This window comes from Ananas comosus, linkage group 8 (assembly GCF_001540865.1).
Source record: "Ananas comosus cultivar F153 linkage group 8, ASM154086v1, whole genome shotgun sequence".
Lineage (NCBI taxonomy): Eukaryota > Viridiplantae > Streptophyta > Magnoliopsida > Poales > Bromeliaceae > Ananas > Ananas comosus.
Genome location: NC_033628.1, coordinates 4,800,828 through 4,816,140, shown reverse-complemented (window position 1 = coordinate 4,816,140; position 15,313 = coordinate 4,800,828). Strand labels below are relative to the sequence as shown.

Here is a 15,313-nt window from a genome sequence, read left to right as displayed (position 1 = left end):
CTCTCTCTCTCTCTCTCTCTCTCTCTCTCTCACAAACTCTCACCAGGTCAGGCAGTCACCCTAGCTCACATTTCTTCCAATTATTTTGTATTTTTAACTATTGGACATGTTGCATCAAATTGTAGGTAATATTCTATAAAAATTAAACTATTGATTATATAATGTCGAGAATTTCAATCGGCTCGGTTAGAGCTCGAGCTCGGCTCAACTCGAAATTAGGCTCGCTCGAGCTCGGCTCGAATTAATTTCAAGCCGAGCTTGAGCCTAGGTTTAGGCTCGAAATTAATTTCAAGCCGAATTTGAGCTGACATAAGCTCGCTCGAGCTCGGCTCGTTTCCACCCCTAGAGTTACGGTTATCGCCTTTGGGAAACCGATTTCCGTGGGGATTTACGTGTGGGGTTGTGAGTTAGTATATTGAATCTGTGGGTTAGACACTGACCCGGTGGGCCCTCCGTAGGTCCGATTGACGATCTTGCACAGTCAGGAGACAGGCGCGATATTGATACAGGTAGGTACTTCAATCCGAAGTCGGTCTAATGGTGCCGAGCATCTAATGGTGCACGCTCAGCAATGTTCCCTCCACTCTCTCTTTATACTCATTGCATGCTATATTTGTCAGCCTAGCACCCATGACTTCTCTACTTGTTGCTCTACTTGGTTGTTTCCGTATTTGATATCATGATCTAGAAGTAGAGCGAATGATTTGTTATATCTGAGATTTGTGACAACGGTTGTGACCTATTCAGTCGATATACCCTGAGGGGTTTGATGGTTGGCTACTTGCCAACGGCTATTGATCACATTGCATTGATCGCCACTGCTCGTACGCATGTCTCGTACACCAGCGGTTTGGCCACCGCAACCGTGTATTTTTTCGAAAAAGTGGTTGGGAGTGCCAGCCCGTGAGCCCAGGAGCTTATGTTAGGGTTATCTGTAGATTAGAGCAATAGTGGCACAGGCCTGAGGTCTTTGGACCGACATGGCGGTTTCTGGATTAGGTATTTTGGGATTGATCGTCCGATTGATGCATTCATATACAGTAGCGGTAGTTGCATTCTATATCCTGTTTTTCTATTGACATTGCTACTGTATTATTGTTCATAGATATCTTTGGTAACCAGTGAGTACGCTCGCCTTCGTCGGCTTGCAGTACCCACTGGGACACCCTCGTTGGTTTCTCACCCCCACCCCCCGATTTCAGGTGATACTAATGGTTCGAGTCGAGACGAGGCGTGAGGAGCATACTTAGCGGTCGATAGAATTTCCAGCCCGGTGACATTCGGTTTAGACTCTACCTTCTTTCCATAAATAAATGCCTTAGACTTTTATGGTTCAGTTTACTTTTACTTTAATTAGATATATCGGCTTGGTGATATTAAATAAAGTTGTTTCATGGTTATTATATGGTTTGTGAAAATGGTTTTCTACCCCTCGTGGTAGCATGTTTTTGAAGAAAAGGTTTCCATGTGGGAAACGGTTTTAAAAAGAATTTTTCGCTTTTCATGATTCTAGTATTTCAAATGAGTTTCCAGATGGAAAACGTTTTAAATTAATAGATATGGATTTACGAATGAAATATTGTAACCTTGTGATTGATTGAATGTGAATCATGATATTGCGACGTGGTGAATGTATATATGGTTTGTGCATGTCTATGGTTGTATCTTGTACTCGTGCGACGCCGTGCAAATATAGGGAAGACTCTGTCCGTGTGAACAGTAGGTTATCCATATTTGTGGCGGGTCTGGCATCCCCTGTGGTCAAGGTTTCCAAAAAAAAAAAACTTTGGGCACTTCCGCTTCGATTCTTAAACTTCAAAGGGACCCCAGGGCGTGACAGATAAGACAGGTGGTAACCTTTTCTCGAAAATAAGTTCCCCTTTGTAATACTTTATTAATTTTTTCCCTCATTTCTCTCCCCCGTAATTAACTTCAACCCAGGGTGTACTGAAGTCAATAATATTGTTTTAGGGAACTTGAGTTTCGACAATAGTTATATTACAGTGAACCAAATAGCAAAAGTGGTCATTACGGCCAAAAATCCCTTCACCCCTTCCCACTTTCAACGAAACAAACATACCATAGTGAATGTATAACTAGACATCAAGGTCACGAACACGGACACAGGACACGACACGACTCAGACACAACTAGTCGCCAACTTTCAAAAAATTAAGATACGAACACAGCATGGACACCGCTAATAAAATATAATATTATCTATAAAACATTATTAACTTTCATAATGTTATCTGTTACGATATATTTTATCTAGATTAGGATACTTTGTATTATTGTCTTCTATAGAGTAGGATTATATAGTATGTAATCCTAGTTATACTCTTACTATAGTAGTCATTGTTACTATAGTAAGACAATCTCTTGCACTATATATATTCGTTAATACAACTCAAGAGGGTATGCTCTTTTACCCTTCTTACATGGTATCAAAGCGGGAACCCTAATGTGGGGATATCGATCCATAGCCACCATCCACCATAAGTCTCACCTTTTTTCATAGGTGTCTTTTCTTTTGGTTTTCTATATCCCTGGTACTGCTACAGTACTATCGCTACAGTACTATCACTACAGTACTACTACAGTACCATCGCTACAGTAACGGTAGTTCTGCAGTATCATTGCTACAGTACCAGTAGTGCTATAGTGCCTCTGCTACAGTATTTTCGGCCATTTTGTGGTTCCTCTTTGCTCCTCTGGTGCCGCTCGGACTATCCTATTGTTGGTTGCTCGTATCGCTCGGTTCTTTCCTTGGTGCGGTCGATCTTATTTGGTGATAAGTGGTTCCTCTCTCATGTGGTAGAAATCAGGTTCTTTTTTATTCTCATCCGCTACATTCCGATTTATCTTTCTTTCTTATCTAGTGGTGGATCTTTCTCTTAAGGTGGTAAACATGTCTTCTTCTACCTCAAATTTGTCAATTGTTAACATCAAAACTCTCATACCACTAGAACTCACCGATTCCACATATCTTGTGTGGAAACAAGTCTTTCTTAATGTTCTAGAAAGTTTTGGTGTTACAACACATGTGGACGGAACTAGTGTTGTGCCTTCTCAGACTATTGATACTGCTGATAAGAAGGTGGTTATAAATCTTGAATATGTAAGTTGGAAAAAGGACGATACTACTATACTTTCATGGATTAATGCCATTTTATCTCTTAACATATTACATATGGTTGTTTCTAGCTCACCTAAAACTACATATGATGCTTGGAGAATTATTGAGGCATATTTTCTTAATATGACTGCTTCCACGGCTTTTTCTCTAAAGTCTGAATTGCGGAGCATCAAGAAAGGCTCAATAAGCATGAGTGATTACATGCAAAAGATCAAGACAATTGGTAATGCTCTTCAGGCGATTGGTGAAATCGAGTCAGACCATAATTTGGTCATGACTATTCTTCTAGGGCTACCAGAGGAATATCGAGGTTCTGTTAGTGCTCTAAACACACACAGAAATAAGCCAACTTTTGAACAACTTCGTCCACTTTTGATGCAAGAAGAAACGGAAGTCCAGCGTCGTACTAGTGTGACTACGTCCTCTACTATTCCCACTATTGACGGTGAAGCTCTTTATGCCAATCGTGGACGCGGTAATCGTGGAGGCCGTGGAGGCAGATATCGTGGAGGCCGAGGACAGTATGGTAGACACTACTCTGGTCGTGGATCTCCTGGAATCTGCCCACAGTCTCAACCCAATTATCCTCAACAATCTTACATTCCAAATCAACAACCGTATATTCCGAAGTCTGGCATACAATGTCAAATATGTGGAAAGTTCAATCATTCTGCTCTTCAATGCAGACAACGCTTCAATCATTCTTTCGCTGTTGATGAAGTTCCTAAGATCTTTGCTGCTATGAACCTTCACGAACCCGATGAGGTCTGGTATCCGGATTCCGGAGCATCAAATCATATGACCGCAAACTCTGGTATTCTCTCTTCTAAACCTTATAGTGGGCACGAAAAAATTCTTGTTGGTAATGAAAATTTACTTGATATTACTCAGACAGGTGAAACTCAATTGAATACATCTTCTAACTCTTTTGCTCTTAAAAATATTCTTGTTGTTCCTGCTATTAAGAGAAATTTACTTTCAGTGCGTAAATTCTGTCAAGATAATAATTCTCTTTTTGAATTTGACTCTACTGGTTTTTCTGTGAAGGACAAGGAAACAGGGAAGGAGCTTCTTCGATGTCCTAGCTCGAGAACATCACTTTATCCAATTTCTTCTAAACTTGCAAGTGTAGGGAATAAGCAACAACTAGCTCTTGTTGCATCTAGGTTTAGTGGAGATGTCTGCAGTGACGCGTAGGCCTCATCTAGTTTCTGTTCTTTCTCATATTTATTAAAACAATAATATGTTTCTGATTCTAATGGAAATTAGCTATCTGCAATATTGTATATGGGAAAACATGTTAACAATTCATTTCATGATTGGAATTCAGTTCGCTGCTTTTCTTTTGATATTGTTTTCTGTATGGTTGGCAATCACCTGTGCACCTGCAGTGTTCTCGATAATATTATGTTATGTTTATCGACGATTTATTCTAGATTTTCCTGCTTTAGTCTTTAAAATTTAAACATGTGAGTTTTTTGACAAATTCTCAGAGGGTTCAGAAGATGGTTGAAAATAATTTCACAGCTCAATAAAATTTTTCAATTGAGCAATGGTATCGGATATTGTAAGATATATTTCTCGTTTTTATGTCACACAAATAGGAATTATTCACCGATTTTTGTCCTTACACTTCTCACAAAATGGCTTGTGGAAGCAAAACATAGGCAATTTATCTAACACTTATTAATGTCTATTGTTTCAAGCTGGCTTGCTTCCCTCGTTTTTGGGCTGAGGCGAATTAAAACTGCTTTTTTTTGTAAATCGACCTCGTCTTTGACTATTTAGATGGGCGGTCTGACAAACATAAAGCTTTTCGCTGCCGTTATCAAGCTTTCCCGAGCACATTCCCTGACACAGATGCTTTAGCTTGCGCGGGGATGTATACGATATATTTTATACTATATAGGATACTTGGTATTATTGCTGTCTTATAGAGTGGATATATAGTATGTGAATCTTAGTTTATACTTTTAGTATAATAGTCATTGATTACTTTAGGGTTAGACATCTCTTGTAATTATATTTCTGTTAATACAACTCAGGGTTATGCTCTTTGCCCTTCTTAAATTGTCTACGAGCTGCTCTCCTTAGTTTTGTCATGGGACCATCACTCAAAAAGTCTCTCCTTTCTCGATTTCTAATTTTCATCACTTTGCTTCATTACGCTTCCTACACAGATGTGTCTGTTTGCTTCACAAATAACTTCGTATGCCTTTCGGCTTCCCCCATCTAAGATGTGTTTCTCATCTTTTCCCGTAAATTTTGCCTTTTCGCTTTCCCCCCATGTAAATGCTACTTCATCCAATATTCGTCTTCATTGTGTGCATGTTGTTTTTTTCCGTAAAATCGTTTCTCTTTTTAGACTTCTTTGCTTATTAATTTCTAATTTCTACGGAGCCGGTCGTATCTTATAATAAATGGTATAAAGGAAAAAACAATTATCTTATTTTTTTTCTTATTATATACTATGTTATAAATAGTTATTGAGGTTAATAGATTGACAAATAGTAACTTATCAAAAATACTATAATTGTCCTGTTGCATGATCAGAATTAGAATATAATGTATAGGTTGGTTCTGTGGCCTCATGGATGTATGAAATTCGCGGTCTTTACAATTTGGTAGTTAAATAATATTTATTACTTTTAATTATTTATATAAATGTCATATTTTATTACTACTTTTCCTTCAAATTTTTTACATTTGTCTAATTCTATATAATGGCATGGCAATTTTAATGATCATAGAGTAAATGAGCAATATATGTAGCGTTTAAGAGAATCTGATTTGGGTTAGAAAAAGCATGAATGAACAGATAAACTTTTTATATGATTAGTTAAGATTGAATCCTCTTCGAGTCTATCTTTTATTAATTTGTTTATACTTTTCACACCTTCTAAATATCTTTTAGTGTATATATATTTTTTTTATCTATTTCTTATTTTTCGTTTATTGGTTTTTATTAGTTGTTTTATTTTAATTTTTCTGTATTTTTCATATTATTAAATAGTTTACATTTTTTTTATTTGTTTATTAAATCCGTAAATTTTTACTAAAATATTCTTACCTGCCACATCACACGGGTCTCTACACTAGTTAATATAATAGTATATATTTTATTATATATAAAGTATTAATTTTGTTAAAACATTGTTATATTTTTCATACAAATGAAAATTCATAAAATTCTTATTGATAGCTCATATATTTTAAGAAAAAAATTCTCCATCATACATAATTCACTTATATTAAACAAAAAAATGATATGCATTCATCAAAAAGTTAAAATATTTATTATCTTTCATTATATATGTATAAATATATATATATATATATATATATATATATATATATATATTCAATGAGATCCGCCGCATCGAACGTGCGTTCATGACGCGAACGCAGACGCACGTGTCCGACACGGACAAGCGAAGCTTATAGAAGTGTCCGTGATACATAGGTGTATAACGTAAGGCCCCATAACCTAGTTTTGGCCGATCTGAATACACTTTCCACACCTTTAGATCCAGTGCAAATGAAATTGTAATGTTTCCATTTAAATTGGTCTCACACCCCAATTTCGGTTTGACGTCACCAAAACGAAATGAGCCGACAAACATCAGTCATAAATTCCACGGAGCAAAGAGACTCCACCCTCTCAACACAATCTGGTCAAGTTGGGCTGTTAAGATATATTAGGATATATTTAGTATTGTATTATTTGTTGTCTTATATAGTGTAGGACTACATGATATCTCTGGTTGTAATATTACTATAATAGGTTGATTTGTACACTATATATTATCATCAATATAACCCTAGTCCATGGGCCTCTCCTATTTTGGATAATAGGAAGACATCTGAGTGTATGTAACATCTCGAAAATTGACAAGGGTGTGGCATACCTCTTTTAATCCGATAAGTTCCTCCTCAGCAGCACGGAGTTCCACATCTTTTTGTGCAATATTTTGTTGTATGTTTGAAATCTCAGCTTTCAACTTAGCTTGTGAATTGAGAAATGCAAGCTGAAGAATGAGAAAGTTTCTTTAGAGATAACGAGGCAATACAGTAAATAAAAGATCTGTAATAAATTTATGTTCATGAATAAGGATTTTTAACATGCTTGAGATCATATCATATCTAAAATAACTCAATCAACAAGGAACCGGTTCTCCTATCTGAAAAAGGCATTATATTCAAAAGATATGCATTGAGATTAAAGTTACGAAAAGGAAGTTTTATAGAGCACAGTTGTTAATGCATGAGATTGTTCAAATAAGACCTCTATGTTTCCGTCGCACTTTCCAGAGTTTTCAAAAGCCTCAAATAAAGATAGTTCTTGGAGGCGAATACAATCTTAAGCCATAAGACCAATGTGACTATGGTTACATGCTATTGTTACCACCATAATGTATCCTGTATTGTGCTGATTACCTAAGGAAGCCAACAAGTTACAAGCTTACAGTGGTCTAAAGAAGTGAAATAGAGCGCGATATAACAATAGTACGAGTCTATGACCAATTGTTAGTCAATGACCAATTGTTAGTCATATACCCTAAAACCAATTGGTGGCTTAGGCCATTTTGTATTTTTATAAAGGGAAAGTTTTATTCGTATTTATTGTTAGCAGTGCAAATTATTTAAATGAATCGTTCATAGAATCTTTATTGACAAGACATTCCTAAATGCTAGGAACTTGAGAGACATACTTGTTGGGTGTAGTTCATCTAATCAACTTGGATCAAGCGGACAAAGCTAAATCAAATTATAAATTTAAACAGGATAAGGATAAGAAAGAGAGGCTTCCAAATCAGCAAATTTTAGAAGATGAGGATGAAATACGAATTCATGCAAATTCTGTCTAAGCAATATTAAAGTTATAAGGATCTAGTCCGAGTGCGTGTGCCATTGCTGATCTTCCCACGTGTGCTGACTGTAGGAAACCGAAATTTCGAATTCGGGAAATTAATATTTCAAATTTAAAATTTAAATATTGATTCGGTTTCCTAAATTCAAATAGGGGATCTGATAAGAGGATATAGTATTTTAGCAAACTGGAACCGTGTCTGAAGAAACGAGGTCACCACTTTGATGGTCCAGCATTGCCGGAGGTTCTGGTGAAGTTCGTTTCTGCGAGTTGAAAGCACTTTATAAAGCGAAAATCGCAAAGTGGTCATTTTAGAGAAATTGGATTTTTGTAGAAAAGACAAAACATATTACATGCCGAATTGCGTGAAACTCTAGGGGAAGGTGCTATTACGCGAAATACACGCACTGGTGAGTTTTCGGTAAGAAAGGTTGGAGGATTAAATTACAAATTTAACAACTTGTGAAAATGGGACACTTCACGAAGAGGCTATTATTTCATGTGAAAAACTGCTACGTTTTGGTGAGTGGAAGGATCTATGTGAATGTCAATTCAGAGGGGAATCTGCAAATTAAATTTAGTGAAGTCAGGGGATTTATGTGTAAAATGGCACTATGTGGAAGTTGTGAGATAGTTTTGGGGAAAACTTCAAAAACCCCCCTGTGGTTTCGCACTTTTTCATTTTAGTACCCTGTAGTTTAAAGTGTATCAAGTTAGTACCCTGTGGTTTCGCACTTTCTCACTTTAGTACCCTGTGGTTTAAAGTGTATCAAGTTAGTACTCTGTGGTTTTATTTTTGTATCAAGTTAGTACCCTGAGGTTTTATTTTTCTTTTTAATGAAATATTAAACCACAAGGTACTAAAATGAGAAAGTACGAAACCACAGGGTACTAACTTGATACACTTTAAACCACAGGGTACTAAAGTGAGAAAGCGCGAAACCACAAGGTACTAACTTGATACACTTTAAACCATAGGGTACTAAAGTGAGAAAAAATGAAACCACAAGGGGGTATTTGAAGTTTTCCCATAGTTTTGTGAGTCGAGGGGTAATTCGGTATGGAACCCGCTAATTCATGTACCAAATCACACAAAAGTGGTGTGCGGAAGGACTAATGCGTGAAACGCAAGTACTTGTGAGGACTACGGGGTAAAATGTTAAATTCTAGGGGGTGCTATATTGCATTTTACCTTATAAATATATATAAATGTATATATGTATATATGTTTAGATGTATGTATACATATAAATATATATGTATTGGGACCTCAAAACCCTAGATCTGATTGCCCTCCTCACAGACACCACGCCGCACCCCTGCCCCGCTGCTTGTAGCCTCCCCGGCCGGCGACAAGTCATTGTGAAGGCCTTCTCTCTCTCTCTCTCTCTCTCTCTCTCTCTCGGGTTAGATAAACCCAACCCAAGCCCTCTGCTCTGCTGCGCCGCGCCACGGGCAATCACCGCAGCGGACCACCTGATTTCCGACGACGTCGCTCTGCAGCCCCCGCCCCGACCAAGCTCGGGCTAAAGCCGATTTTGAAATGGGTGTTGCCCCGGGCCGCGGCTTCAAATCTCGGCCACTGCGCCTTTCCGTGGCCAAACGCTGCACCACGGGGCTCCCCTCCCGTCGGGCCGACACCTTAGGGCCGGAGCCGACCGCCCCAGGCCGTGAAAGGCTGGGGGAAATCAAGGCCGTTTTGCTGCTCTATTACGGGCTCAGGCTGGGGGTTCTATTTTGCCGACGTTGTGGATCTGGCAGATCTGGACACCATGGATTTTGCTGCGGAGGAGCATGGTCATCTGGAGGGTCTATAAAGCGCCATGCGCTCACCCTAGTTGCTGTCGAGGAACCTCCGTTTGCTATATTTAGAACGTCGTCCCTGCGGACACTTTGGGTCAACAGATTGATTGCTCTATCTTCTTCCACAATGCTCGGATTTGCTCCGAACAGCAAGCACGATATCCACAACATCGAAACCTTTCGGAAGGTATCTTTGCTTGGACTCAAAGTCTCAAAATCAACGGTAAAACTTGGAATATTGGTTTACTATATTAATTTTCGCATGCCGGGTGTTCCACGAAATGCCACATTGATGCTTTTGCATCGTGGCAATCCCGAACAACGTGGGTTCAGGCGTGAATGGTTCGAACTTGATGTTCAAGGCCCGAAAACCCCCCAACTAGGGCTTCACGATGATCAGCATGCAAAACAGTAGGTAACGCATGTTAAATAGGTGATTTTGGCTTCATCTTCATGAAGCGAATTCCGCTACAAGTCACAGTGGTTGGGAAGCCCCGTGGGCTGGTAGGAGACTTGCTGGTGGATAACCCGGACCAGCGATAGATCGTTCATGGGTTTCGAAGTCTAAAATGGCGATTTTTTGGAATCTGGAACGGTGGATTTTGGAGATTTCGCACCCGGATCACACCACCTGGCGTGCGGCTATCCCGACACCCAAAAGTGAGCATTTTGGGAAGACATAGACGGTTGAATGACTTTGGGAGTATTTCGATACACTTTGGGGCTAATCCGGACCCCAACATGCGAAAATCGGGCGGTTTCAAGCGCGGTTTCATGTCGCGCGGGTAGTTGCTGTTCGCAGAAAGATAGAAGTCTTATTGGCGGGTTTTAGGATGAGGTTTGACATCTCTGGCTACAGCAAAAGGGCTGCGGGTGGTTTGGGTACCGAATTGGGGATTTCAGGAGCCGAACAGGTGATTTTTGGGGTCTCGGTTTCCTGTATTGGCGCACTACTTATGCAGGTGCCCTAACAGCATTAAAATGATGTGTTGGGACAGCGGACGAGGTAGGATATGTTGAAGCTCGTTTCTGGACACCCCGTCAGTTGGGGTGACATTCCGACGAGTCGGTGAGACAATTGGGTGATCTTTCGGTGACCGTTAAATGAGATCCAGAAACCTAATTGTTCGCCTACTTGGATTCACATAGAATCATAGGCTTTTGTAATTAGCAGGTTTGGACTAATAATGGTTCCAAATGGGACTTAGCATAGGTCTAGATTGTAGCGAAAGGCATCAGTGGTGGGTAGACAACCTCACTTTATTCTACGGTAGAGGTGGGTGCTTCAATTCGAAGTTGGTAAAGTGGTGCTTGCTCAGTGATTTCTTTTCCTACCATCTCCTTTTGTTTATGTGATATGTGTTGAGCTTTCGTACACCATTTTACTTCGTAGCTATTTGCTTTATACTTGCTTTTATTTTGTATTATCATGATTCAATTGTAGAACGGTGTTCTTTTGTGATCGAGTTAGCTATGATATGACATTAATTGACCTTATGGTTGGTGACACTCCTTGTGATATATTCCATGAGATTAGTTAACCTTATAATCAGTGACACTCCTTGTGATATATTCCATGACATTAGTTGGCCTTATGATCGGTGACACTCCTTGTGATATATTCAATGACATTAGTTGGCCTTATGATCGGTGACACTCCTCGTGATACATTCCATAAGTTGGCCTTATGGTCAGTGACACTCCTTGTGATACATTCCATGACATTAGTTGACATTATGGTCGGTGACACTCCTTGTGATTTATTCCATGACATTAGTTGAACTTATGGTCGGTGACACTCGTGATATATTCCATGACATTAGTTGACCTTATGGTCGGTGCCACTCCTTGTGATATATTCCATGACATTAGTTAGCCTTATGGCCGATGACATTCCTTGTGATACATCCACGACATTAGTTATCTACTACGTGAGATTATTCTCACTTTGAGATAGAAGTTGACCGGATTGGTCGATGACTCCTTGTGGACTCTCTTTCGGCTATTTGCCAACAGTTGGCTATTGAGTATATTGCATGTTAGAAAATTGCGTACGGTAAAAATACAGCGGAAAAAGAAATCAAACAAATTTGATTTTGAAAAACTCTCGAGATCCAATCTCAAAAATCACGCAATTAAGATCCCTCATGTTATTTAAGATTAAAGGAGAAAAACAAGATCGAATCTTTACCTTTTGCGCGGATAGATCTTCACCTCAATTTGATGATCGTGGAATTGGGTTCTCTTGAAGCCGCACACACGTCCGGCCTCTATAGGTATCCACACGAGGTTGATGATTTGATCGATGACCTCACCGGGGTGCTAGCTCCCTTGCAAAGGACGTCTTTTTGCTAGAAGATGGGAGAGAGAAGAGAGGAAAGATGACGGCTAGAGTTTTCTAAAAACTCCCGAATATTATATAGAGGAATATAATCATCTTTTTAATAATATAGTGACAATTAAAGATAAGTACAAATCTAAATTTAAATTTATCCTTTCCTTAATTGGTTAGATCGATCAAATCCTAATTTGATTCGACTTGAACTTTATCTTAATTTGATCATATCAAATTAATAATGCAACATTTGCACATAAATTCTCTTATAATTTACTAACTATTAGTAAGTCATCTCTTGTAACATTTACACCTTAATACCACTAATTTGTAACAATTACAAATTAGTCCAATTATCAACATATTGACAATTAGGTCTTCCGACAATTCATTAATCGCAATCTAGCTATCCGATCAATCACAACCTCTTATATGTGTGACCCCATAGGTTTATTCTATCTGGTAGTGAGATATATTTTGATCACTATCAACAATATCACTGAAACTCCTTTCAGTGGATCAGAACAATTCCAACTCAGCCTAATAAGAATTATCAATCATCTAGATAATCTTCATGAGTCTCACAATCCACCAGTGACGCCTAGCAGCATGTTGTGGCATTCCAGTAGAATGGAATACTGAACCTCTTGGTGCAGTTACCGTGTGATACAATCCTTCTATCATGAGTCCCGACTAGACGGAGGTTATGGAATAACTCGTCAAACCCCATCGTCTGTCATATGTTAAATTTATTCGACCCAAGTTTTTAATAACGGAAACCTTTTTCCGCTATTAACTCTGCCCTGGCCAAGGTCTTCTAAACTCGGTCTCATAAATCACATAGGACTAACACCCCTATCTACCAAGGGAGATAGATTCCATCTAAGTGCGCACCCTATTCCTACAATGAACCTACTGCAGCCAACATGCACCGCAAGGACCCGAATGGCTAGGGACCAAGTGTATGTACAGTCAAACTACAGTAACCTCATTGTGAATAGCCGAGGCACCGCAGGTCAAAGGACCAGTCACACTACTGCAACAATTGAGTAAGTCACTGACGAGTGAGTAGACATCCAAGTGACTTCTCGCGTTGGTCACGCTCGGTACCCTTGTTCTCTAACAACCACCTGCATATTCGCTTCAGTGTCCCCACACTGTCGACTCGAGACTCGTCTACCCAAAAGGGAAGCGACCTATGCACCAATCTCACTGGATCAATCACCGTCCCCGTGATGATCCATTGATCGGGAGCATTTAGGAATTAACCACCAATGACACATGTCTAAAATTCTCAACACTTGAGAATATATGTCATCATCTTATTAATTCCTTGGACGATTTATGGACACATACACAACATGAATGGAAATAAGAACCCAAATTTATTCATAATATTTTAAAGTCAAATACAAATTTATGTCCTAAAAAGAATACATGTGTCGGCCTGGTTGGCTTCTAGGGCATACATCGAACATTGCATCGATCGCTACAACTCATGTGCATTTCATGTACACCAACGGTCTGATCCACCGTAAGAGGGTATTCTTTTTCGAAAAAATGGTCGTATTTTCGACCCGTGAGCCCGATGCGGTTACTTTGCTAGGGTTATATGCCAGGTAATTGAGCACGACATGCAATTGCCTGAGGTCTTTAGACCAACACGGCGAATTTGATATATTTGGAAGATCTGTCTGGTTGATGGATAGTTGCATTCTGTTTTACACTACAGTAGTGGCTAGTTGTATTTCTCTTTACAGTTGTTCCTATTCCAGTATTATTGCTACTGTACTTATAATATCTGTTCATTATAATGGTTATCTCTTCCATTTGCCGGTGAATACAGCTCGCCCTCGTCGGCTTGCGGTACCCACTGGGAGAGGGACCCCCAACATTTTTCAAGTGACACAGGAGGCGAGGATCGGAACGAGGCGTGAGATGGTTCTAGATAGTTGTGTCCTGGATTGGTCCCTCGTGGATTTTCACATTCTTGTACTTAGTTTAGTTTCTAGTTTCTGTTGGAGTACCTCTCGATTAGTTCATTCATTATCCTATGATAATTTATGATGTTAAGATGGTGGTTTAAGTTTATTTGTTTAATTGATTCTTATGTGGACTGATAGTTCTTGGTGATTATCTTCCTATTAGATGTTCAGTGATATTTCATCCATGACCTGTCTTGATTATCAGTTATTGTCATCAGATTGTAGTTTTATTTGTGTTGTGTGGTTGTCTATATGGTTGACTTTGTATAAAGGTGCTATGCGTGCATGTACAGGGAAGATTCTGTCCGTTTGTACAGGGAATCCTTTTCCATGTGGCGGGTTTGTGTGCGTCCGCGGGTGTCTTCAAAGGTGTTTAAAAAAAAAATTATACATTTTCAGCTGGCTTTTCCTAAAATAGATCTTTAAAAGAATCCCGAGGTGTGACACTGACTCAGTGTGCTTACCAATGTCACACAACACAACATGCGTCATCACTACCATCTTCAATGAATGCTGCTGCAGCACGCACCATTGCCAATTTTCCCTAGGTCGCCACTGCTGCTTTGCCCATGAGAGCCAACTAGCAGATGGACCTCGCATCAACATCTTCAAAGGGAAAGGGGAGTAGGACCAATGTCCCTCCTTTTCTTCGGATCCCTCTACTTGATCCGTAATCCTCAGTTAAGGAGGCTCGCCGCTGCTCTTCCGCTGCCAACGCCCCAATCCGCTGTCGCCACTTAATATGATTGTTGCTGCACCTGTTGTTGCTAATGCTCCTGCCGCTGCTGCTGCCACTTGCTGCTGCCACTTGCTGCTGCCGCTGCTGCTGCCACTTGCTGCTGCCGCTGCTGCTGTGATTGCTCCTGTGCCAGCTGCTGCAATTGCTGCTGTAGTGCAGCTGCGGCAGCTGCTGCTGCCACTGTTAAGGCTGCCGTGGCTGCTGCCAATGATATTGCGGTTGCTTTGAGGCCACTGCTAAAGCTGCTGCAGCTGCGGCTGTTGCTAGTGTTGCGCAAGCTACTGCAGCTGTTGCACTGCAAAGGCTGCTGCAGCCATTTTTCTTGTCGCCCTGCCACCATTGCTGCTAATCTTTAGCACAGAATGATCTCTCCATGCAGCTTGTAAGCTTTACATCAATGTCCTGATGACATTCTCGAAGGGAAAAAAAAAAGAGCTCCAGC

At 39.8% G+C, this 15,313-nt stretch overlaps 1 protein-coding gene across 8 annotated transcripts in view; it reads right to left on the bottom strand.

Annotated features, from left to right (window-relative positions):
• LOC109713977 overlaps positions 1-15,313 on the bottom strand; it is a 100,051-nt gene that overhangs the window by 42,636 nt on the left and 42,102 nt on the right. For 7 of the 8 annotated variants that reach the window (XR_002217229.1, XM_020238310.1, XM_020238313.1 and 4 more), the window contains one exon: positions 7,048-7,167. The exons of the other annotated variant lie outside the window; for it this stretch is intronic. Coding sequence is in view for 6 of the 7 variants with exons in the window: in XM_020238310.1 (XP_020093899.1) it covers positions 7,048-7,167 (120 nt within the window). In the remaining variant the exon portion in view is untranslated. The remainder of the gene's footprint in view (positions 1-7,047; positions 7,168-15,313) is intronic. 8 annotated transcript variants of the gene reach the window in all.